At 65.4% G+C, this 17,874-nt stretch overlaps 1 protein-coding gene across 4 annotated transcripts in view; it reads left to right on the forward strand.

The window, feature by feature from the left end:
• LMTK1 (lemur tail kinase 1) overlaps positions 1-17,874 on the forward strand; it is a 31,449-nt gene that overhangs the window by 1,105 nt on the left and 12,470 nt on the right. For 2 of the 4 annotated variants that reach the window (XM_045774894.2, XM_045774895.2), the window contains exons 2-3: positions 14,084-14,217; positions 16,925-17,072. In XM_045774894.2, coding sequence (XP_045630850.2) covers positions 14,084-14,217; positions 16,925-17,072 — 282 coding nt within the window. Of the gene's footprint in view, positions 1-3,023; positions 4,175-14,083; positions 17,073-17,874 lie in introns of those variants that run through there. The other 2 variants (XM_045774893.2, XM_045774897.2) reach the window with 2 other exon arrangements.

Genomic DNA, 17,874 nt, shown 5'->3' on the forward strand with positions numbered 1-17,874 from the left:
GGGCCCAGTGTGTGCAGCCATGTGCAGGGTCCCCTGGGCACGGCCCCATCTGAAGGCATTTGTTCCTGGGGGAGGGAGCTGACGTGAGGTCTCTCTGTTGGATTTAGGGTGTGGGTGTCAATCGCTCAGAAAAGACTTCCCGGGCAACCAGCTCCCAGGGCTTGGAGAACACGCTGTCGCCAGTAGATGGCCCAGAGTCTGGGCAGCAGCAGCCCTGGCTGGCCCGGGGGCTGGAGGGCAGCAGCCCCAGACCCGGACAACCTTTAGGGACAGGCCTCCAGGCGGCTCCAGGCCAGTGCTCCAGGCAGCCTGCAGGCTGGGAGCTGGGGGTCCAGCCTTAGGATGTGGCCTTGGAGCTATTGGCAGGGTTGCAGTGTGTGTGTGTGTGTGTGCACACGCACGTGCCAGGAGTGACCCCGGCATGGAGGCCCTACCCCATGCCCGGCCTCTTGCACTCTTTGCAGAGCCCAGACTTGCCCTGCGTGGGGTTCAGCACCCTCCTCCCTACACTCGGGTGTGTCCTGGGCACCAGACCCTTCCCCCCTTCAGAGAAACAACAGAGCTTTGCGTGCCTTGCAAGTGTTTGTGTGAACAGCTGCGATCAGCGTAATTATCACGTGTCACTTTAATGACTTACAGGGAAAGACGTTGTCAGGAGGGCACGGGGAGGTCTCGTCAGCAGGGCCGTTGAAGGGCAGAGCTGTGTCCCCCCCGTGGGAGGGACAGCCCTGGCTGGAGGCGGTGGGTAACCGGCTGGTCCCCACGTGGGTGTTGGGGAGGGGAAAGGAGGGATCCCCTGGCCTCCTGATAAACGCCTGGCATTCGGAGCCCAGCTCCCACCCGTCTCTCTGACGCTGTCTTCTCATCTGTAAAATGGGACAGCAATGCCTGCCCTCCTCGTGCTCGTTCAGTGCCTGGGGGAGCTTGGCCCTCCGCGCACAGAGATGCGGTTTCAGAGGGGTGGTGGCAAACACACAGCAGCTCTGTGGCGTCTCCCCAGCCCCAGGGTGGACAAAGGTGGTTCTTGGCTGCTTGTGGGGCGGGGGGGGGGGGGACCCTGCTGGGGGCCATCAAGCCCAGAGGGCAGGGAAGACCCATGTCCTTGGCCATCTGGAAGTTTGTTTCTGTGGTTGCTCCACAGTCAGGGGTGGACAGAGAGGCCGGGCCCAGGCAGGGGGTCCTCACAACGTCATCAGGCGAGGCCATGTATCCTTCTTGGGATTCTGCGGTCGCCCCCGTGAGGGGGAGGCAGTGATGGTGGCGGTTATATTGAGAAGGGGACTGAGTTTGAGCCTCAAGTGAGGCCCGGGGCTGGGTGTCCCTCACCTAAACCAGTGCCCGTCTGGGCCACCACCAGCTCTCAGAGATTGGCAGGACCGGGGTGCCATGAGGGGCCAGGCCCGAATGCATGCTCTTGGGGCAACGTGGGCCGGTGCAGGCTGCACTTCTGGGGTCCGGCTCTTTCCCAGGATGTGGGTGGCCGTGCGGGATTTCTTGGTGTCACAGCTGCATGACCTCAGTGCTGTGTGGCCTTGGGCTGATAACTCAACCTCTCTGAGACTCAACCTCACATAGGTGACACCTGACCCTGGGGAGACTAAGTGGGCAAGGTGTGGGAGCCAAGAACTGAGGAATGCTGGGGGGTGCCACGTGGCTGGTCGTGAGCAGTTGGGCCGGGCTGGGAGGAGGGCATGGTACGGCCTTGAGGGAGTGGGGTCACCTCAGTCGGTGTCTGGCGGGGGTAGGCCTTGCTCAGGCTGTGGTTTCTGGGCAGGCCTCGAGTCCCTGACCCTGGGGGGCCTGGAACTATCGGAGGGGCTGCCCCCCAGGGTCCCCGGCAGTGGGTGGTGGACCCACCTCTCCCTGGCCCAGTGGCCCTGTGTCTGCTGCCTCAGTTTCCTGACCTGTAAGGTGGGAGCCAGTGCGGTGCTCACCTCTGAGGGTCACGTGAGGGTCAGCAGGGTCGGTGGTGCAGCGAGCCAGCGAAGCGAGTAGTCAGGCTGTGGGGCCGCAGCTGACTGGCTGCTGGGACAGGGAGCTCGGGACAGTCGGCAGACCAGGCAGCCCCTGGCCCTTCCCCCAGCCCTTTCCCCCAGCCCCTCTGCTCACGTCGCAACCCCACCCCACCCCCGGTCCAGGAGGGGCTCGTGCACGCCTGTGACTTGTGCCCCACGGCTGGCCCGGGGCTGGGCACGCATCCATGGGGAGAGGTGCCCCTGGGGGGCCCTCGGGGGACGGGCTAGGAGCCCTGCTCCCAGGCTGGCAAACGCACCTGGCAGTGGTCTCAACCCCGGTGGCTTCTGCTCACGGCCTGCTGCCGTGGGGCCTGGCTGGAGGCAGACGCTGCCCAGGCCCCCCCCAGACCCACTCAGGCTCGGGGGGCCCAGAGCCGGCCCTTCGGCCAGTGTTGCTTGCTTTCCTCGTGCCCTGGAAGGGCTGGGCGGGTCTGTGTGGTGCGGGCCATCGAGGGGAGGCATGCCCCTCTGGGCGGGGGGCGGGGGGGGCATGCCTTCGCTTCGGGCACATTCTCCAGGAATCCGGGCTCTGCCCTTCCCTCAGGGGGCTGCTTCTCTGCCACAGGGCCCTGCACCCACGCAAGCAGGTACGCACACAGGTCACACACGCGAGCACACGCGTGAACACCCACACGCACACACGCGTGTGCAGGTGACCGTGGCATGTGCGCACCCGCACACGTATCTCTTCACAGGGAGCACACGCTCCGCGAGCAGCTGGAGCACCGCTGCGGGGCACAGCTGGCGGGTTCAAACACGTGGTCCCCTCCTTGGGGGCGGAGGGGGTGTCTTGGGCGAATTCACCCTGAGCGTGGTCTCCTGGGCCGCCGGCTGCCGGTGTCCCCTGCCTGCCATGGGAGCCTCTTACGCCTTCCATCAGCCAGAGCCTGGACCTGGGCCTGGCCGGGACCCTCTCCCTGGACTGTCTTCTAGGCCTTGGGTGACCTTGAATGAGGCACGTTGCTTCCCCTGGTTTTTGTGTGTGGATTTTCTCGCCCCCACGGGGTCCCGGCCCGTGAGGCCTACTCAGCCCCGACCAGGGCCTGTTGCACCCATGGCCCTGACCTCCTGGGTGTCACAGCCACAGCCCCATTCTGCTGTTGACTTCCACTGGCCTGGGAGGGGGGCACTAGGGCTTCCTGGGCAGGGGTCCTGGCTGAGGGGAGAGCCAGATCCCACCTCCCCGCTTTGGGCCCCAGACCCCACCACTGCTCTCACTTCAGTCCTGTGGACAGAGCCGTCTGTCCTGGTGGCTGGTCCTCAAAGGCTACCCTCTGCTGTCTCCCGGTCACGGAGCTTTTCCCAGGGTGGGCTGAGCCCGGCCTCTCCCGGCAGCCATTGCCTCGGGATGCACGCGCCCCTCCTTTATCTGGGAAACTCCTCCATGGACCCCATCTTCCCCGCCTCAGTGGGCTCCTGGATATTAGTGTCCCCCCCAAATTCCTGCCCCCCCAGAGCCTCGGGATGGTTCTGGTTCAGAAGGAGTCTCTGTGGCTCTTAGGAGTTCAGGTGAGGTCATGCCGTTCAGGGTGGGCCTACATGCAGTGGCCGAGGTCCTGACGGGAGAAAGTAGAGGGGGTTTGGGAGAGCAAGAGGCCCCGGGCGCCTCCAGAGGCAGGGAGAGGCCGGCAGGATCTAGAAGGAGTGTGGTCCTGATGGAGGGCTTCTGGCCGCCGGTGCTGAGACCCTGCAGGCCTGTCATTGCTCCCCCACCCCACAGTGATTTGTTCTGGCAGCGCCGGGTCCCTCCCCGGCGGGCCCCAGCCAGCCTCACCTCGGTACACGTGGTGGCCATACCCACCTGGAGGAGTCTCGAAAAGTGAGGGAACCCATGTGCGGGCGGCCTTGGGACCCGCGTGTCCACGGGGCCCGGCCTGCCTCTCGCACAGGAACGGGCGCCAGCAGGACGGCAGCTGGAGGCCTCCCCGCCCCCGGCAGAGGAAGCCGCAGAGGAAGCGAGGGCAGGGGACGCCGGGCCGGAGCCAGTCCCCAGGCGGCCTGTCTGGGCTGTGTCCACACCAAGCCCCCTGGCTTCCTCCGCCAGGGCCGGGGCCGAGGCCGGGCGCCTGGGTGCCCGGAGTGGGGTAGGGGGTCTCCGGACGGTCACCCTGGGGTTAGACCAGCGGTAGGAGCCACGCGGGAGCGGCTCCTCGAGCCGGGTACGTGGGGGTTTCTGGGAGGATGTGGGCCACTGTCTCCCCCACCGGCCCCGGGGGGCGGGGGCTTGTAGTCATGAGGCCGCAGCCCCGGCTCCAGCTCTGGCGGGGGAAGTGGCAGGACAGGAATGGGCAGGGCTAGTGTGGTGGCTGGTTCTGGGCAGCCTGGGGTCCCTCACCTGTCACAGGGTGTGTGGGGTGAGGCAGTGGGGTCCTGGCGACTGGAGGACTGGGTGGGACCCACAGGTCACCTCTCATGGCGGGATGTGGCTGGGCCTGGCCTTGTTGACCCCTGGCGAGGGTGTGGTGTGTCCCCTCCTTCCCCACAAGGAGGGGGCCCTGCAGCTGCCGCCCACCTGCTGGCCTGGGCACATGGCCTCGGGCAGCCCCGACAGCTGGCCTTGGGCTGGCCAGGGAGACAAGCTGCCATCTGTGTGAGCCAGGCCAGGAGCAGGGGAGCCAGGGCCCCAGACCCGGCCTCTGCTGGGGTCTCCCGTGTGCTGAGGCTGGCGTGAGAGATGGGCAGCAGGATGGTGCTGAGGACACTGTCCTGCATCGAGGAGTCCTTGCTGGGCTTCCAGCTCTGGGGAGGGTCCTGCAGGGCTTCACGCCCTGTTCTGGCCACACTAAAATTCTTAACAGTTTTGAACAAGGGGTCCCAGGGCTCCATTTTTCCCCAGGCCCTGCAGATTCCGCGGCCAGTGCCGCTCGGGGCCCCTGGCCAGCTGCCGGCCCCCCGGGAGGGATGTGGTGACTTTGTAATGCTGGACACCTGCGCGGGCTGCCCGGCGCCACCTGTGGCCCCCAGGAAGCGGCGGGGGTGCTGGCGGGGAGACCCGCCAGCCCCAGGAAGAAGGAATTCGACTTTCCACGGGACGTGGGAGCCAGTGCCCCGCGGGCTCTTGCTCAGCCTCTCGCTGGGGGGCGCTCGGGGGGGCGGGGGTGAGGGTGGGGGTTGCACCTTGCGTGCCTCGCTCACTCTGCGGACAGCGCTCTCCCGGGGACACAGTGTGGTGCGTTCACAGGCCCCGCTATGGACGGTCGTCGCCGCTTCTCTTTCACAGTTTTGTTGACTGTGATTCACGTTCCCAAGGACTCCCCCCTTTAAAGCGTGTGCTTCAGTGGTGTTTATCAGCCTCGCGGGGTTGTGCAACCGTCACCACCAATTTTAGAGCGCTTCTGTCCCCGAGGACAAACCCCACACGCCCTGCCAGTCCAGCTCTGTTCCCTGACCCCCCCCCCCCACGCAGGCGAGGACACGTCATAGCAGCAAACCGTGCAACACGGAGTCTTCGTTGTGTCCCTGGACTCGCGAGTCGGGGCTTGCTCCCAGCGCTTGGCGTCCGGCTTCTCACCGCGGCCGATCTGGGGCCCGGCGGCCTGACTGCCTGAGCCCTCCCATCTCTCCCGCGAACGGCCCTCTGAGCCTTCCCCTTATCACTCTGGGGCATATTTACATATTCTGCGACCCAGGCCTCAGGCAGATAGCTGTGTCGTGGCTCGGATCGCACTTGGTTGCGGGCCGCGTGTCCGCCGCGGAGCGTGCCAGCGTGCGAGCGCGTCTTTCCCGATTCCGAGCTCAGGGGCGCCACGCTGGTCGCCCGACGGGCCACCGAGGGAGAGGCAAATGCGCCCCCTCGAGACCTTCCCCCTCTCTCTTTCTTTTTTCCAAAAAGCTCGTTGTGAAGCATTTGGACCATCCTGTTTATTCTGGGAGGGTGCCTGAAGCCGTACTGGTGGGAAGCAGCCCCCCACCCCCTCCAAGAGGCAGTTTCTGTCCTAGAGGAATGGCGCTCCGGCTTCTCAAAGCCACTTAGCCTCGGAGGGAGCTGTCCTGGCTCCTCGGTGGGGCCTACCCCGGGCAGGCGGACCTTGGGCTCCTTTTGCCAGGCCCACGGGCACATTGCTCCCTGTGGCTGAGGCCACCCCCGGCATGGACAATGCTCCTGCCGCCCCCCTTCCTTAGCCGACCTCGCCCCAACTCTGCCCTGCATGGGGTCCAGGCAGAAAGTTGGAGCCAAGGATGGCAAGAAATCTGGGGCTTGGGCGATTCTGAGCCTGGTGGCCCCTTGGCCTCTACCAAGCTGCTGTCCCCCAGCGCCTCCCGCCCTGGCCATGCTCAGGAGAGGGACTCATCTATCCAGCTCAGGTCCCTTGGGGTGACCTGGTGCCCAGCACGTGTCAGGGCAGGTCCCCAGATGAACAAAATGGCCAAGGCTATCTTCCCGGGGTGTCACTCACAGGCCCCCAGGGGGAGTGGGAGCCCCCAGGCGTGCATCTCTCAGGACAGGTGGACGAGGCTGGGGGCCAAATGGGAGGAGCGTTCGTGCCGAGGAGCCCGTGTGTCGGTCAGAGGGGAATGTGAGGCAGCACTTGAGTTACTCGTGCTCACCCCAAGCCCTGCAGCCTGGGACTGGCCACGGGGGTGGGGCCCACGGTGCGGGGGGGCCTCTGGTGTCAGTGGTGGCCAGGCCTGGGTTTCTCACGTGTCACTGGACAGTGCGGAGTTGCGGAACTTCCTTCCGTCTCTGTGTGTGTGACAAGCGGGCCTGATGCGGGGCGGGGCCCTGCTGTGGGGTCCTGGGGCGGGATCCTGACGGAGCCCCTGGGGCTGGGCCACCCCCAGACGGCCAGTGCGTGCTGCTGGGAGCGTGTGTCTGGGTGTGCGAGTGTGTGTCTGCGTCCCTGTGTGTCCGTGCCCACGCACGTGCCACGTGGTTGAGTGAGGACGTGGAAAAGTGTGTGGGTGTGCATGGGTGGAAGTGTGTGAACACATTGAACGTGTGAGTGGGAACAAACATATATGTATCAGTGTGCGTGTGTGCACACGTGCGTTTGAGCGCCAGTGCTCAGTGTGTCCCCCTCCCCCATTCTCCGGAAGGAAGGCCCCCAGGCCTCCTTGGTGCTCTCCTGCCCCTGGCGAGTTAGAGGCCGAGAGCCCCCCTCGTGGTCTCTAGGCAGGGCTTAGCTCCTGACCCACACTGGCCGCAGGCAGGAGGGCTGACACCGCTGCCCTCAGCAGGTCTGTGGTCTGGGCTCTGGGAAGGAGCCCTCCGGGTGAGCGGCTGCCATGACCCCACGTGGCCCACAGCCACTGCTGCCCCAGCAGGCCCTGTGCACCCAGCGGGGCGGCCCGGGTGGGGCCTTTGAGCTTCGTGTTCGCATCAGGGGGCTGGCGGGCTCCAGGCCTGTCGCTCCAGGCTTGCGCCTTAGCTGGCGCTTAGCCGTGGGGCCCTCGTGCGTCCCTCTAGCCCCACTCCTCTGTCTTTGGGGTGCACTGTCCAGATCACCGGCTCCCCACCACCCCCCGTGCTCTCTTAGCGCCAGCCTCGGCCCTGCCCACCTCCCGCACCCTCTGTTCTGCACGCAGCAGGTGTCTGGGGAGTGGAGCCTGGGCAGCTGTGGAGGTGGGGTCTGGCTGCTCCCCGGCCAAGTCAGAAACCGAGGGTGGGCCTCAGTTTCCCCACCTGGCTGTGGTCAGAAGAGCCTGGCATGGTCCACGGTGGTTCTGGGTTCAGTGCCAACTCTTGGGGTGGGTGGGGTGAGTCCTGCTGGTGTGGCTTTCAGCACGGGAGGCTGGGGGCGGGGGAGGCGGGTGTGCTGGGGCCTGGGGGCCAGGAGGCAGGTGTGTCTGAGCCCGCGTGTGGGCACGTGTGCTGCGGCCACCGCTCCCAGCCCTGCACCGGGGGCCTCCCTTACAGACAAGCTAGGGCTCCGGTTTCATTCCCTGGTCTGTCCTTTTACTTGCTGGCTGGCCTCTGAGATTTGGGGGAAGCGAGGAAAAAGAGGGTCCTGGGTCCTGCGTGTGAGGCATCCGGCCACACAAGCCCTGGTGGAGGGCTGCCGTGTCCCTGCTCGGGACTCCCTTCCTCTTGGAAGAAACTCCCAGGTCTGGGCCCACAGACAAACCTTTGTGGAGAGCCTCTGGCCCCCAATCCCCCGCCCCAGATCTGCCCACAGGATCCTGCTTGCCCCCCGCCCTGCCCTAGGAACCCCAGAATCCTGCCAAATCCTGCTGCTTGCTCCCACCGGGGGCTGGGAGGTGGGGGTGTCGGAGACAGACCTTTGGGCCTCTCCGGGCTTCCCCAGGACCTCGGCCCCTGACACCCTGGGCAGGCGGACCGCCACCCTGAGTGCCGTTCGCTGGCCTCATCCTGTTAACTCAGCGGAACGCCCTCCTGGCCGAGGTTCCTTCCTGAGCAGGACCCCGTTTGCGTCACCAGGCGGGCATGGGGGCAGGCGGACTGGTGCCAGGATGTCCTCAGATGCCTGGCCGAGGCCCCGCCCCAGGCCTGTGGCTGACCCTGGAGCCTGAGTCCCCATGGGCCGGGCGGCTGGGGCACCTCCCGGACGGAGCCCAGGGCTCTCTGACTGGGCCAGGCTGGGGGCCCCACAGGAAGAGTGAGCTCCCCGTGGTGCGAGCAGCTGGGGCGTTGGGCCGCGATGGGCAGGACTCCTGTTGTGGATGTGGCCCGTGTCCCAGGAGGGTTTGGGCAGCTCCGTGAGGGGACAGGGTGAGACGGGAGGCTGTGGGCACCTGGCGGCAGAAGAGTGAGCCAGCCAGGGGTGGGGGTGCGTTGGGGGCTCTGGGGGTCGGGCAGACCCTGACCCGGCCTCCACGGGTGCGGAGTGCTCACTACACACTTTCTTAAATTGAAGTGAAACGCACAGAACATAAAGTGAACCATGTCCGGGTGAACAGTGGGGCATTTCATGTGTTCCCAGTTCCAGAACATTCTCCTTACCCCATAGAGACCCAGCGTGCCACGCACACCCCCCAGCCCCTGGCAGCCGCACACCTGCCCCTCACCATGTGGCCGCACAGCGCTGCTCGGAGCAGCCGCCACTGTCCCACAGCGTCACTCGCGGGGGACGCGGCTTCCCACTCTCCACATCCTCGCCACGCTGACTTCCCATGACAAAAATTGTGGCCATCTTAGTGGGTCACATCGCTGTCTTGTTCTTTGGGGCAGCCGCCAGGCAGACAGCAGGGTGTGGTCCCTCCGGGGAACACTGGGGAAACCGAGGCCCTTGGCGTTGAAGCTGGAGGGGTTGACTGGCCCTGCCCTCGCTCCGTCAAAGTGGCTCCTGAGTGCTGTGTGTCTCAGGCCCCCTGGGATGTTCCCTCAGGCTGAAGGGACGGCCAGGGGAATGGCCAGCCCGTGGGCAAGTGGGGGTCCGTGTGGAGGGCTCGGAGGGGGCGTTGGGGGTTGGTGATTCGACGATGGCTCTGGTCCTGGGTGAGGAAGGGCCAGGGAGCTGCAGACCCCCAAAGTTTGGGCAGGGTCCTGGCTGTGCTGGTGGCAGCCAGTGGCCTGGGGAAAGGCAAGAGGAGTCCGGGGGCAGTTGGGGTGTCTGGTTTGGGGAGTGGCCGGGCATGGGTCCAGGGAGCAGATCTGTGATGCTCACTATGCCGGAGGGAAGGGCCAGGCCCAGGTGCCTATGGGGGTCTGGAGCCCCAGAGGAAGTGCTGGGACCGCAGTGGGGTCAGGAAGGTGGTGGAGGCCCAGCCTGGGCCCACTTGGGGGTGGGGAGGAGGGTCCAGGTCAGGACAGCGAGGTGGGTGCTGAGAGGGGAGGGCATGGTGGATCGGCCCTGGGGCCCAGAATGCGGCCCAGCTCACTGTCCTTTCTGTGCGCTGGAGACGTGGCCGAAACTCAAGTCCCGGCATGGTTGGAGCCAGGATCTCTGCCCCTTCTCCTGCCATCCATGTCCCCATCACGTCCCCGGGGAGACCTCACCGACCTCGGGCTATGTGGCTCCGGGGGGTGGGGTTTGAGCAGGGGGTGGGGGGCGGACCCTGGGACTCACTGACGTCAGGGCTTCATGGTGTGTGTGCTGGGCTGTGGGGGTCTTAAAGACGGAACGATGGGATGGAATGTGAGCCACGATCACATAAAATGGTACACGTTTGGTTGTAGGAGGACCGCGTGCTTGTCGTAGGAGACGCAACGTGCAGACGACCTGAAGGACTCTGCCGTCCGGACGAGCGCTGCTTGCGTTTCGGGATCTTTCCTTCCAGGTGGTTTTTGTTCGTTCACATAGTCGTGACCCGGATTTGTAAATGGTTCTGCAATCCTGCCTCTGGTCTCAGCTCCATCAGGGTAGAACTGAAACAGAGTAAATGGCGGGGGGGATCTCAAGCCGACTCCATGTGAGCGCGGAGCCCGACGTGGGGCTTGATCCCACCACCCCGAGATCACGACCTGAGCCAAAATCAAGAGCGACGCTCAACCCCCCAGCCTCCCAGGCCCTTCGACGGTGTGTATTTGCAGTCTGCCCTCTGGGAGGCCTGGTGCGTATGTTTGGAGGACCCCGAGCCTGTGGCCCCACGGTCACGTGACTGACGCCTGGCGCCCAGACGTGTCCTCGCGGCCTTGCCGCTTCTCAGTAGTTCGATGCGGAGCTTTCCTTGTTCACAACTTCTCTTTCGACTCTTTTTACGGCTCCCGTTGCAGACGTACCTGTGGGTTGTTTTAACCCTTCAGCTTTGGGGGCATCGTCTGGGCTCTTTTTGTTATAAACGTCACCGCAAAGTTCACCGCGTGCGTGCGAGACGTGCTCTGTCTGTACTGGAAACGCACTCATTCCCGGGTTCGCGTTTGTTCTGGGTTCTTGTGTCCTCCAGGTCAGTCCCTCGGTGTCAGTGCCCAGACAGGAATCACTTGGCCAACGAGAGGGCCGACTCCAAGGCGCGGCTCTGCGGACGGCCCCCCGCTTGCCCGCTGCTGCTGGGATGCCTGGGCCGGGGGCCTGGCGGCGGGGTCTGGAGCGCGGGCTGCGGCCGGGGACGCCCTCCCTCTGGAAGCAGACGTGGTGCTGGGGGTCGGTCGTGGTTCTTTGATTATGGACGAGGCTGGACGTCTTCTTGCGGGCTTCCTTAGTTGTCTTGTCCATGCTGGGGGGGTCTCAAGGTGATTTCTTAGTTTTTGCTGATCGTGGGCCCTCTGTAGTCAGGACACCAGTCTTTTGATGTACGTTCTGTAAGTGGTTTTTCCTGGTGTGCTACTTGCCTTTCATCCGGGGCTTGGATGGAACACTCGTTTTTATGGAGCCAGATCCATCGATATTTTGTGACTCCCTCCACTACTTTGAGCGTAAACATCCTCCAGGAAGAAGCCCTCTGTCCACCTCCCTCTTCGGCGCCCCTGTGATCTGGCTTCGACGTCAGTCTGAGGTTACTCTGGTGTGCGGTGAGGCGCAGTTCCCCTGCACGGCCCGTCACTCCCACCGCGGCCAGCCTGGCCCTCGGCCCCTGGCGTCCCGCGTCTTCCCAGAGACACTGAGCGTGCTTTTAATGATTGCACTTTCTCATGTGCGACCAGCTCCAGGCCAGGGCCCTCCCTCTGCTCGATTTGGCTTCCTTCTGGGGTCACAGGACAGGTGCTTCAAGAGGGGACGGGGGAGGGCAGGACCCCGTCATGTGACAGCCCTGCCCGGCCACCACTCACCTGATGGCAGACACAGGTCCTATTTTCCTTTTATGGGAAGCCCAGCCAGGCACCTGGTTCTGTTCTGAACTGTCTCTCCCCCCCCCCCAGTGCCCCCCAAGCTCCCCGGACATGCTCCGTCCCCTTCACAACCTGGAAGGGAGACCTCGGTACACAGCAGGTGCCCAATAAGGGTGAGGTGCTGTTCCTAGTCCTGGCTGTGCAGCTTTACGGAAGGTTGTGCCCTGTTTGAGATGACAGCAGTGGTCAGGCCACCAGGCCGTGGAGAGCGGCGGCCGGGCCCGCGGGGGCTGTGCTGTGTCTGTCACCATCCGTGTTGCTTCTGCGGTGGGTACAGTAACTGGCGAGACAGGGTCCGCTGCCGCAGACCGTCCCACGCAGGCGCCTCCGCGGGGACAGGACCTGGCACGGAGGGCGGCTGGGGACGCTGGGCGGTTCTGGCGGGCAGAGCGATGACACGGTTGGCGGTGGGGGCGGCGCTGGGGAGCGCGGGCGGGTTGGCGAGCACGGTAGCTTTTGCTGTTACCTGTCACGGGTGTTTAATTTAATGAACGTGTTGACTTTGACAACTTGTGTTTTCACACGAAGGAGCTGAGCTCTGGTCCCTTCTGTGTGGGTTCACCTAATTGCGGCCGAAGGCTTAATAGCAGCGGAGGAGAAGCCTCTTGTGCCACAAGTGTGACCCGCCCAGCCCGCAAGGCTCTGGGGGTGGCAGGGGTGGGCTCTAGTGGCTGCTCCAGGGAGCCCCTTTGGGGTTTTCCTCCAGAACCCCCAGCCCAGCCCCCTGCTTCCTGCAGCTGCCCCCCCGAGCTATGGTGGCCCCTCAAAGGGTTTGGGCCCAGGGTGCCTGAGGCTGAGGCTGGAGGCCAAGGGCAGGGGCTGAGGGTGGAGGCTGAGGCTGGAGGCCAAGGGCAGGGGCTGAGGCTGGAGGCTGAGGCTGGAGGCCAAGGGCAGGGGCTGAGGGTGGAGGCTGAGTCTGGGCCTCCTGAGAGCTCCTCTTCCCTGTGTGTGGGTGTGGGGAATGGGCTTGGAGACCTGAGCAGGAGCCCAGGCTGTGCTTGCCATCTTTCTAGGCCTTTGGGCTCACACTGCCTCCAGGCAGCCCTCCAAGATATCACATTAGCTTGCAGCCCTGGCTTCCTATGTGAGTGCAGAAGGTATGGGAGCAGAAGCACGTCAGTCAGAGGTCAGCTGTGCCTCCTTAGGCAGGCTCCTTGCTCTTGTTGAGCATTCATTTCTTCCTGTCCAGCGGGGACAGGCCTGGGGTCACCTCAGTGGCTGGTTAGGATCCCGTGAGGCCTTGCTGAGACCAGGTCTGAGCTGATGTGATGGGCCTGGTGTGGCAGGTGTGCTGGGTTGGGTGGTGGGGTCTTGAGCGGTCAGCCACTGGGGGCTGAGGGGTGGGATGCTTGGTGGGCGGGCAGAAAACCTCCAGGGGCCAGACAGAGGTCTTTGGGGCAGGGCATGCCCTGGAGCCAGTGTGACAGGACAGGAGGGGCAGGCCTGCCTCTGTCAAGGGGACACCTGGGCTGTCCCGTGGGCACAGATGAGCCGGGCTTCCCGAAGCCCTGGCTCAGCTGGGGAGTGGGGTAGCCCAGAGCCCTAACTCGGGGGCCATCCTTATGTGTCGGGGGGCTGTGTCATGTTGTCTGGGCACCTCCGTTCCCGCATCTGGTGAGGGCTAGCCGTGTGGGGGCTCTTGTGGACTCGGTGATGCAGAAGGGGGGGTCACCACTGTTCCCAGGACAGAAACAGCACCGGGGGCCCTTGGTGGCACTTCAGCAAGAGGGTAACTTGGAAACGCCAGGCTGAATGCAGGAACTCTGCACCCAGCCAGTGTGGTGCCGCCTTCTTGGGGACAGTGGGGTCCTCGTGCCTCAGAGGACAGACAGTCCTCCTATCTCAGGGCGCTGCCCCCCGGCTGCACAGAGCCTGGCAGGTGGCCAGCCCCAACACCTCCCCCCTCAGCGGGGCCCGAGTCTCCGTCCCGGCCCCTCGGGATTCTTGCAGGGTTACCCCGCTCCGAGCTTTGACAAGGTGACCGCCCCTGGACGAAGCACCAGAGAGGGGAGGCAGGTGACCAGTCTGGAAGAGACATGGAGGGCAATTTCCCATAGCTCCGAGACCCTGACCTCATGGAGGGGTGTCCATGAGCCCCCCGGGATTGGGACCTGGGAAGGCTCCCGCTGCTTGGACAACCCCTTAGCCTCTGGGTGAGGCCAGAGCGGCGCCCAGTGGCCATTCAGGGGACTGCAGGCTCGGGCCTGGTGACTGGGCCCGTGGGTGGCCAGGGTGGTGGGGCTGCGAGAAGGGCCAGGGCGCTGGGGCTCAGGCCTCTGTAAGTGGGGGTGGGCTGGGGAGTCAGGGGTTTGGCTGGCCCCTGAGTGCAGCTGCTGGGACCGGGTGAGCGTGGGGGGGCAGGTCCATGGAGGCTGCCCTGTAACTCCTTCTCCCTCGGCAGACGGCGCCCCCCTCAGCGAGCTCTCCTGGTCGTCCTCTCTGGCTGTGGTGGCCGTGTCCTTCTCCGGGCTCTTCACTGTCATCGCCCTCATGCTGGCCTGTCTGTGTTGTAAGAAGGGTGGCATCGGGTTCAAGGTGAGGGCTGGGGTGTCCGAGGGGGATGTGGACGGATCCCAAGAGTCAGGCCTTCTTGTGCCGGCTCTGTGCTGAGCTTCCCTCCTTCCCGGGGTCACCTGCACCCCTCTCCCCTGGGGGCCGCGGCAGGAGAGGCCTGGAGGCTCTCAGGAACCCCAGCCCACCCTCTCCCCCATTTTGGGTCCCCTCTGTGTGGGCGTGGCCTCTGAGTGCTGTGCGCAGGTCAGGCGCCCCGGGACAGTGAGGATGGGCCTTCCTGCAGGGCCCCCCAGGGGCTCCTGAGCCGGCGTGAGAGGGGCTCGCTTCCCCAGAGGTCCCTGACTTCCTGGTGGCGGAAGTGCCCGGGTCATCTGAACCAGCAGCCGCCTGGACCCACTGTCCCCGCACCCAGACGGCCTTGCCAGCTGGGATCACTCTCCTTTGGGCGTCGTTTACCCCCCAGGGAAGGCGCTGGGTGCCGGTGCTAGAAACCAGGGTGGCCACGCACAACAGTAGGGGTCATCGCTGTTTATAGAGCGTGGGTGAAATGCACGGCCCTGTCTTCACTAAGGCCGCCCCCGGGCTCCGCTCCCCAGGGCCTTGGGCTGGATTCTGGGGCTGAGGTCCTCTCCTGAGTTGGCGGCTGAGGGGCATTCCAGGGCAGCTGCCCCCCAACGTCCAGTTGCAGCTCTGAGTAGGGAGCACCAGGGGAGAAGCTGGCCACTGAGAACCCGACCAGAGGCTCCGCCCATGTGGGCTGAGTTCTCGGCAACTTAGAGAACAGCGTGCGGGCCTGTGGTCATTCCCCGTGCCCCCTCCCTGCCCTTAGCTGGGGGGCAGATGGCCGGGCCTGGAGAGTGTAGGAGGGGTGGGGCTGCCCTGTGGCCCCCATCGACGTCCACACTGAGTGGCCCACGCCCCAGCCGTGCCCCAGTTCGGAGGACCAGCCCCCCTGCTCTGGTACGCCGTGTCACAGGGGGGTCTGCAGGGGCTGCTCCCCGCCCAGCGAGGACGAGGAATGTGCCTTTTACAGGGGCCGCCCTCCCAGATTCCTCAGTGCCTCCGCGGGGGGTCTGTGGCCCTGGAGGCTGCGGGGTCCGTGCTCGTGCCTACCTTCCCTGCACCCCGCCCGGGGGAGGCCGTCTTCCTGACCCGCGGGCACACCGTAGCACGGCCCCGCAGGATCCGGGGCCAGAGCCGCAAAGTCATGGGGGCAGACGTGGGGGACCGAGGTCAGCCCCTCCTCAGGGTGCTGAGAGAACAAGCCCCAAACAAAGGCTGGCCTCGGCCCCTCCTACCCGTGCCCTCCTCACCTCCTGGAGAACATGGTGCCCAGAACATTCCAGCCCCAGCGCGCCTGGGTGGGCGGGCCTGCCTGCATCGGGGGCCCCAGCCTGGTCTCTGGGGGCCCAGGGCTGGGCACCTCCGTGGAGCTTGCTGGACGAAGGGGCCAGGCGGCCATGCTCACGCTGTCCTACTTGATCGCCCGCTCTGCTGGCGCGATCCGGCAGGCTGCCCGGCGGCACCGTCAGGTACGGGCCGGGGCCAGGGCTGGTGGGAGCGGATGGAGCTGCAGCTGCTGCGAGTACCCCAGGGCCCCAAGGGTGGGATCCGCGGCCACGGGGAGGGGAGCCATCACAGCCACCAGTCCCTTCCCCCGTCCCCTTCCCCCTCTCTGGGTAGGGACCAGGACTGGGCCACAGGGACGCAGACAGAGGGCTTCCAGGAGGAAGGAGGGTCCCCGGGGCACGCAGGGCCAAGGGAAGAACCTAGGCCCCCTGGCTCCTGGTCCAGCCACCTGTCCACATTGGGGTGGGGGTGGGGGCTCTGGGCCTCAGTTTCCCCACCTGGGCAGTGGGCTTGGGGGCTCCAGGGATGGGAGCTGCTCTTGTTTTAGTAGGAGAGGATTTCTGAGACTTCGGCTCTTTTCTGGAGTATGCTCTGGACCTGGGAGGAGGGATCTTCCCCATAGACAGGTGTAGGGCCACATTCCAAAATGCGGGCCAGGTAGGGCCCAGCCCCAGGCTGCAGGGCTAGGCTCTTAAGGAGCCCTGGGTCAAGGCAGGTGGCTCTGGATGGTGGCGGGTTGCCTGGCCGAGGGGTGGAGATCTGGGGCGGGGGGCTCCCTGTTCTGGGCACTCAGGAATGCTCCTTGTCTGGAAGGGGTAGGCTGGGGGTTGTGATGGAGCCCCTGTCCCCGCTTCCCAGCCCTGACTCTGAGGTTGGGATCACAGGCTGCTGGGGGAGGGGTGGCAAAGAGGAGTTGGGGGCAGACAGGATGGGCCTCTTGGTTTCCTGCCTCCGGCCTCACCCCTGCCAATGTGGGGCCAGCGTTGCCCGCTGGTGGGGGTGGACTGGGCTGGGCAAGGTGCTGCTGACCTTGGGCTCGTGGCCCCCACACTTGAGGCCCCCCTCCCTGTGCCTTTGGGAGGGCGGTCACCCTCTCCTACAACCAAAAAGACAAACACCAGCTCTCTGGCCCTTCGGGCAGCTGGAGTCTCTGGGGGGAGAGCGGGTGTGTTCTCTGCCCTGAGCAGCGAGAAGAGGGGTGGGAGGGGCGACTAGCAGGTGCCCCAACTCCGGGGCAGGCCCCTAGCCTGCTCCACCCCCAGTTCCAGAAGAGGTGAGAGCTCGGTCCTTTCTGAGGCTGGCCTGCACCCCTTGACCCTGCCCTGCCCCCCCATCCCTGGAGCCCTGGAGTCACCGCCAGCTGGGCGCCCACCTACAGGAGTTTGAGAATGCCGAGGGGGAAGAATACGCCGCCGGCTTCTCGGCACAGGGCTCCCCTGCGACGGGGGCTCAGAACGGGCCAGACGTGTATGTCCTGCCACTCACCGAGGTCTCCCTGCCCATGGCCAAGCAGCCGGGTCGCTCAGGTGAGTGAACCCCCCAGAGAGGACCGGGGGGTGTGCACAAGGGGTGACTCAGGGTCCGGCCCAGCCTCTGGACTCAGCAGCCGGTGCTCCTGGGGAGGGGGCGGCCAAGGGCTGGTGGGTGCCCCCTTCTGATGGGAGCTGGGGCACTGTGGACGGTCTTGGGTCAGCCTTCTGCCTGCCACCTCCCCCACCTGGGGCTGCTGTGCAAAGGGACAGCTCCGGGCACCAGGGACAAGGGACTTGTTGCCCTGGTCCTGGGATGGGCTACCCATGTGCTGAGAGGAGGGGACCCTCTGCTGTCCCTGGACACTTGGCCCCAGACAACCTCCGCAGCGCCGACAGGCCACGCAGGGACATGGGCTCCATTGTGCCCAGTGGGCGGGACCCACCTACTCAGGGAGGAAGGGCTCTTTCGCGTCCCCCTCTGTGGGCAGGGCCCTGAATGGGCCTTTGACTCAGGCCTTGGGGTTGGGGCAGCAGAAGGCAGGGGTCTCTTCCCATGGCTTCCTTGCCCTGTCTTCCATCCGTTCCCCATCCTGCCCCCCTCTGCCCCTGCCCCGGATCAGGGTGACCACCTGCAGGACATATGTGGGTCCAAGCTTGAGAGGTTAGAGGTCAGTGTCTGAGCTGGCCTTTGAACCCGTCTGCCTGAGGCTCGTGCTGTGGGAGCCTCTAGCTGTCTGGGGCCTGTGGGGGTGGTTCCTGGTGTCGGTCTGCTCCCATGGCAGCCTAATCTCAGGTCCCCTCCCTGGAAGCTCTGCGGCAAGGCCCGTGCCCACCCCCAGCTCCTCTGGGGGCACCG

The sequence above is a fragment of the Ursus americanus genome, chromosome 23, assembly GCF_024610735.1.
Source record: "Ursus americanus isolate L20-20 chromosome 23, mUrsAme1.1.p, whole genome shotgun sequence".
Classification (NCBI taxonomy): domain Eukaryota; kingdom Metazoa; phylum Chordata; class Mammalia; order Carnivora; family Ursidae; genus Ursus; species Ursus americanus.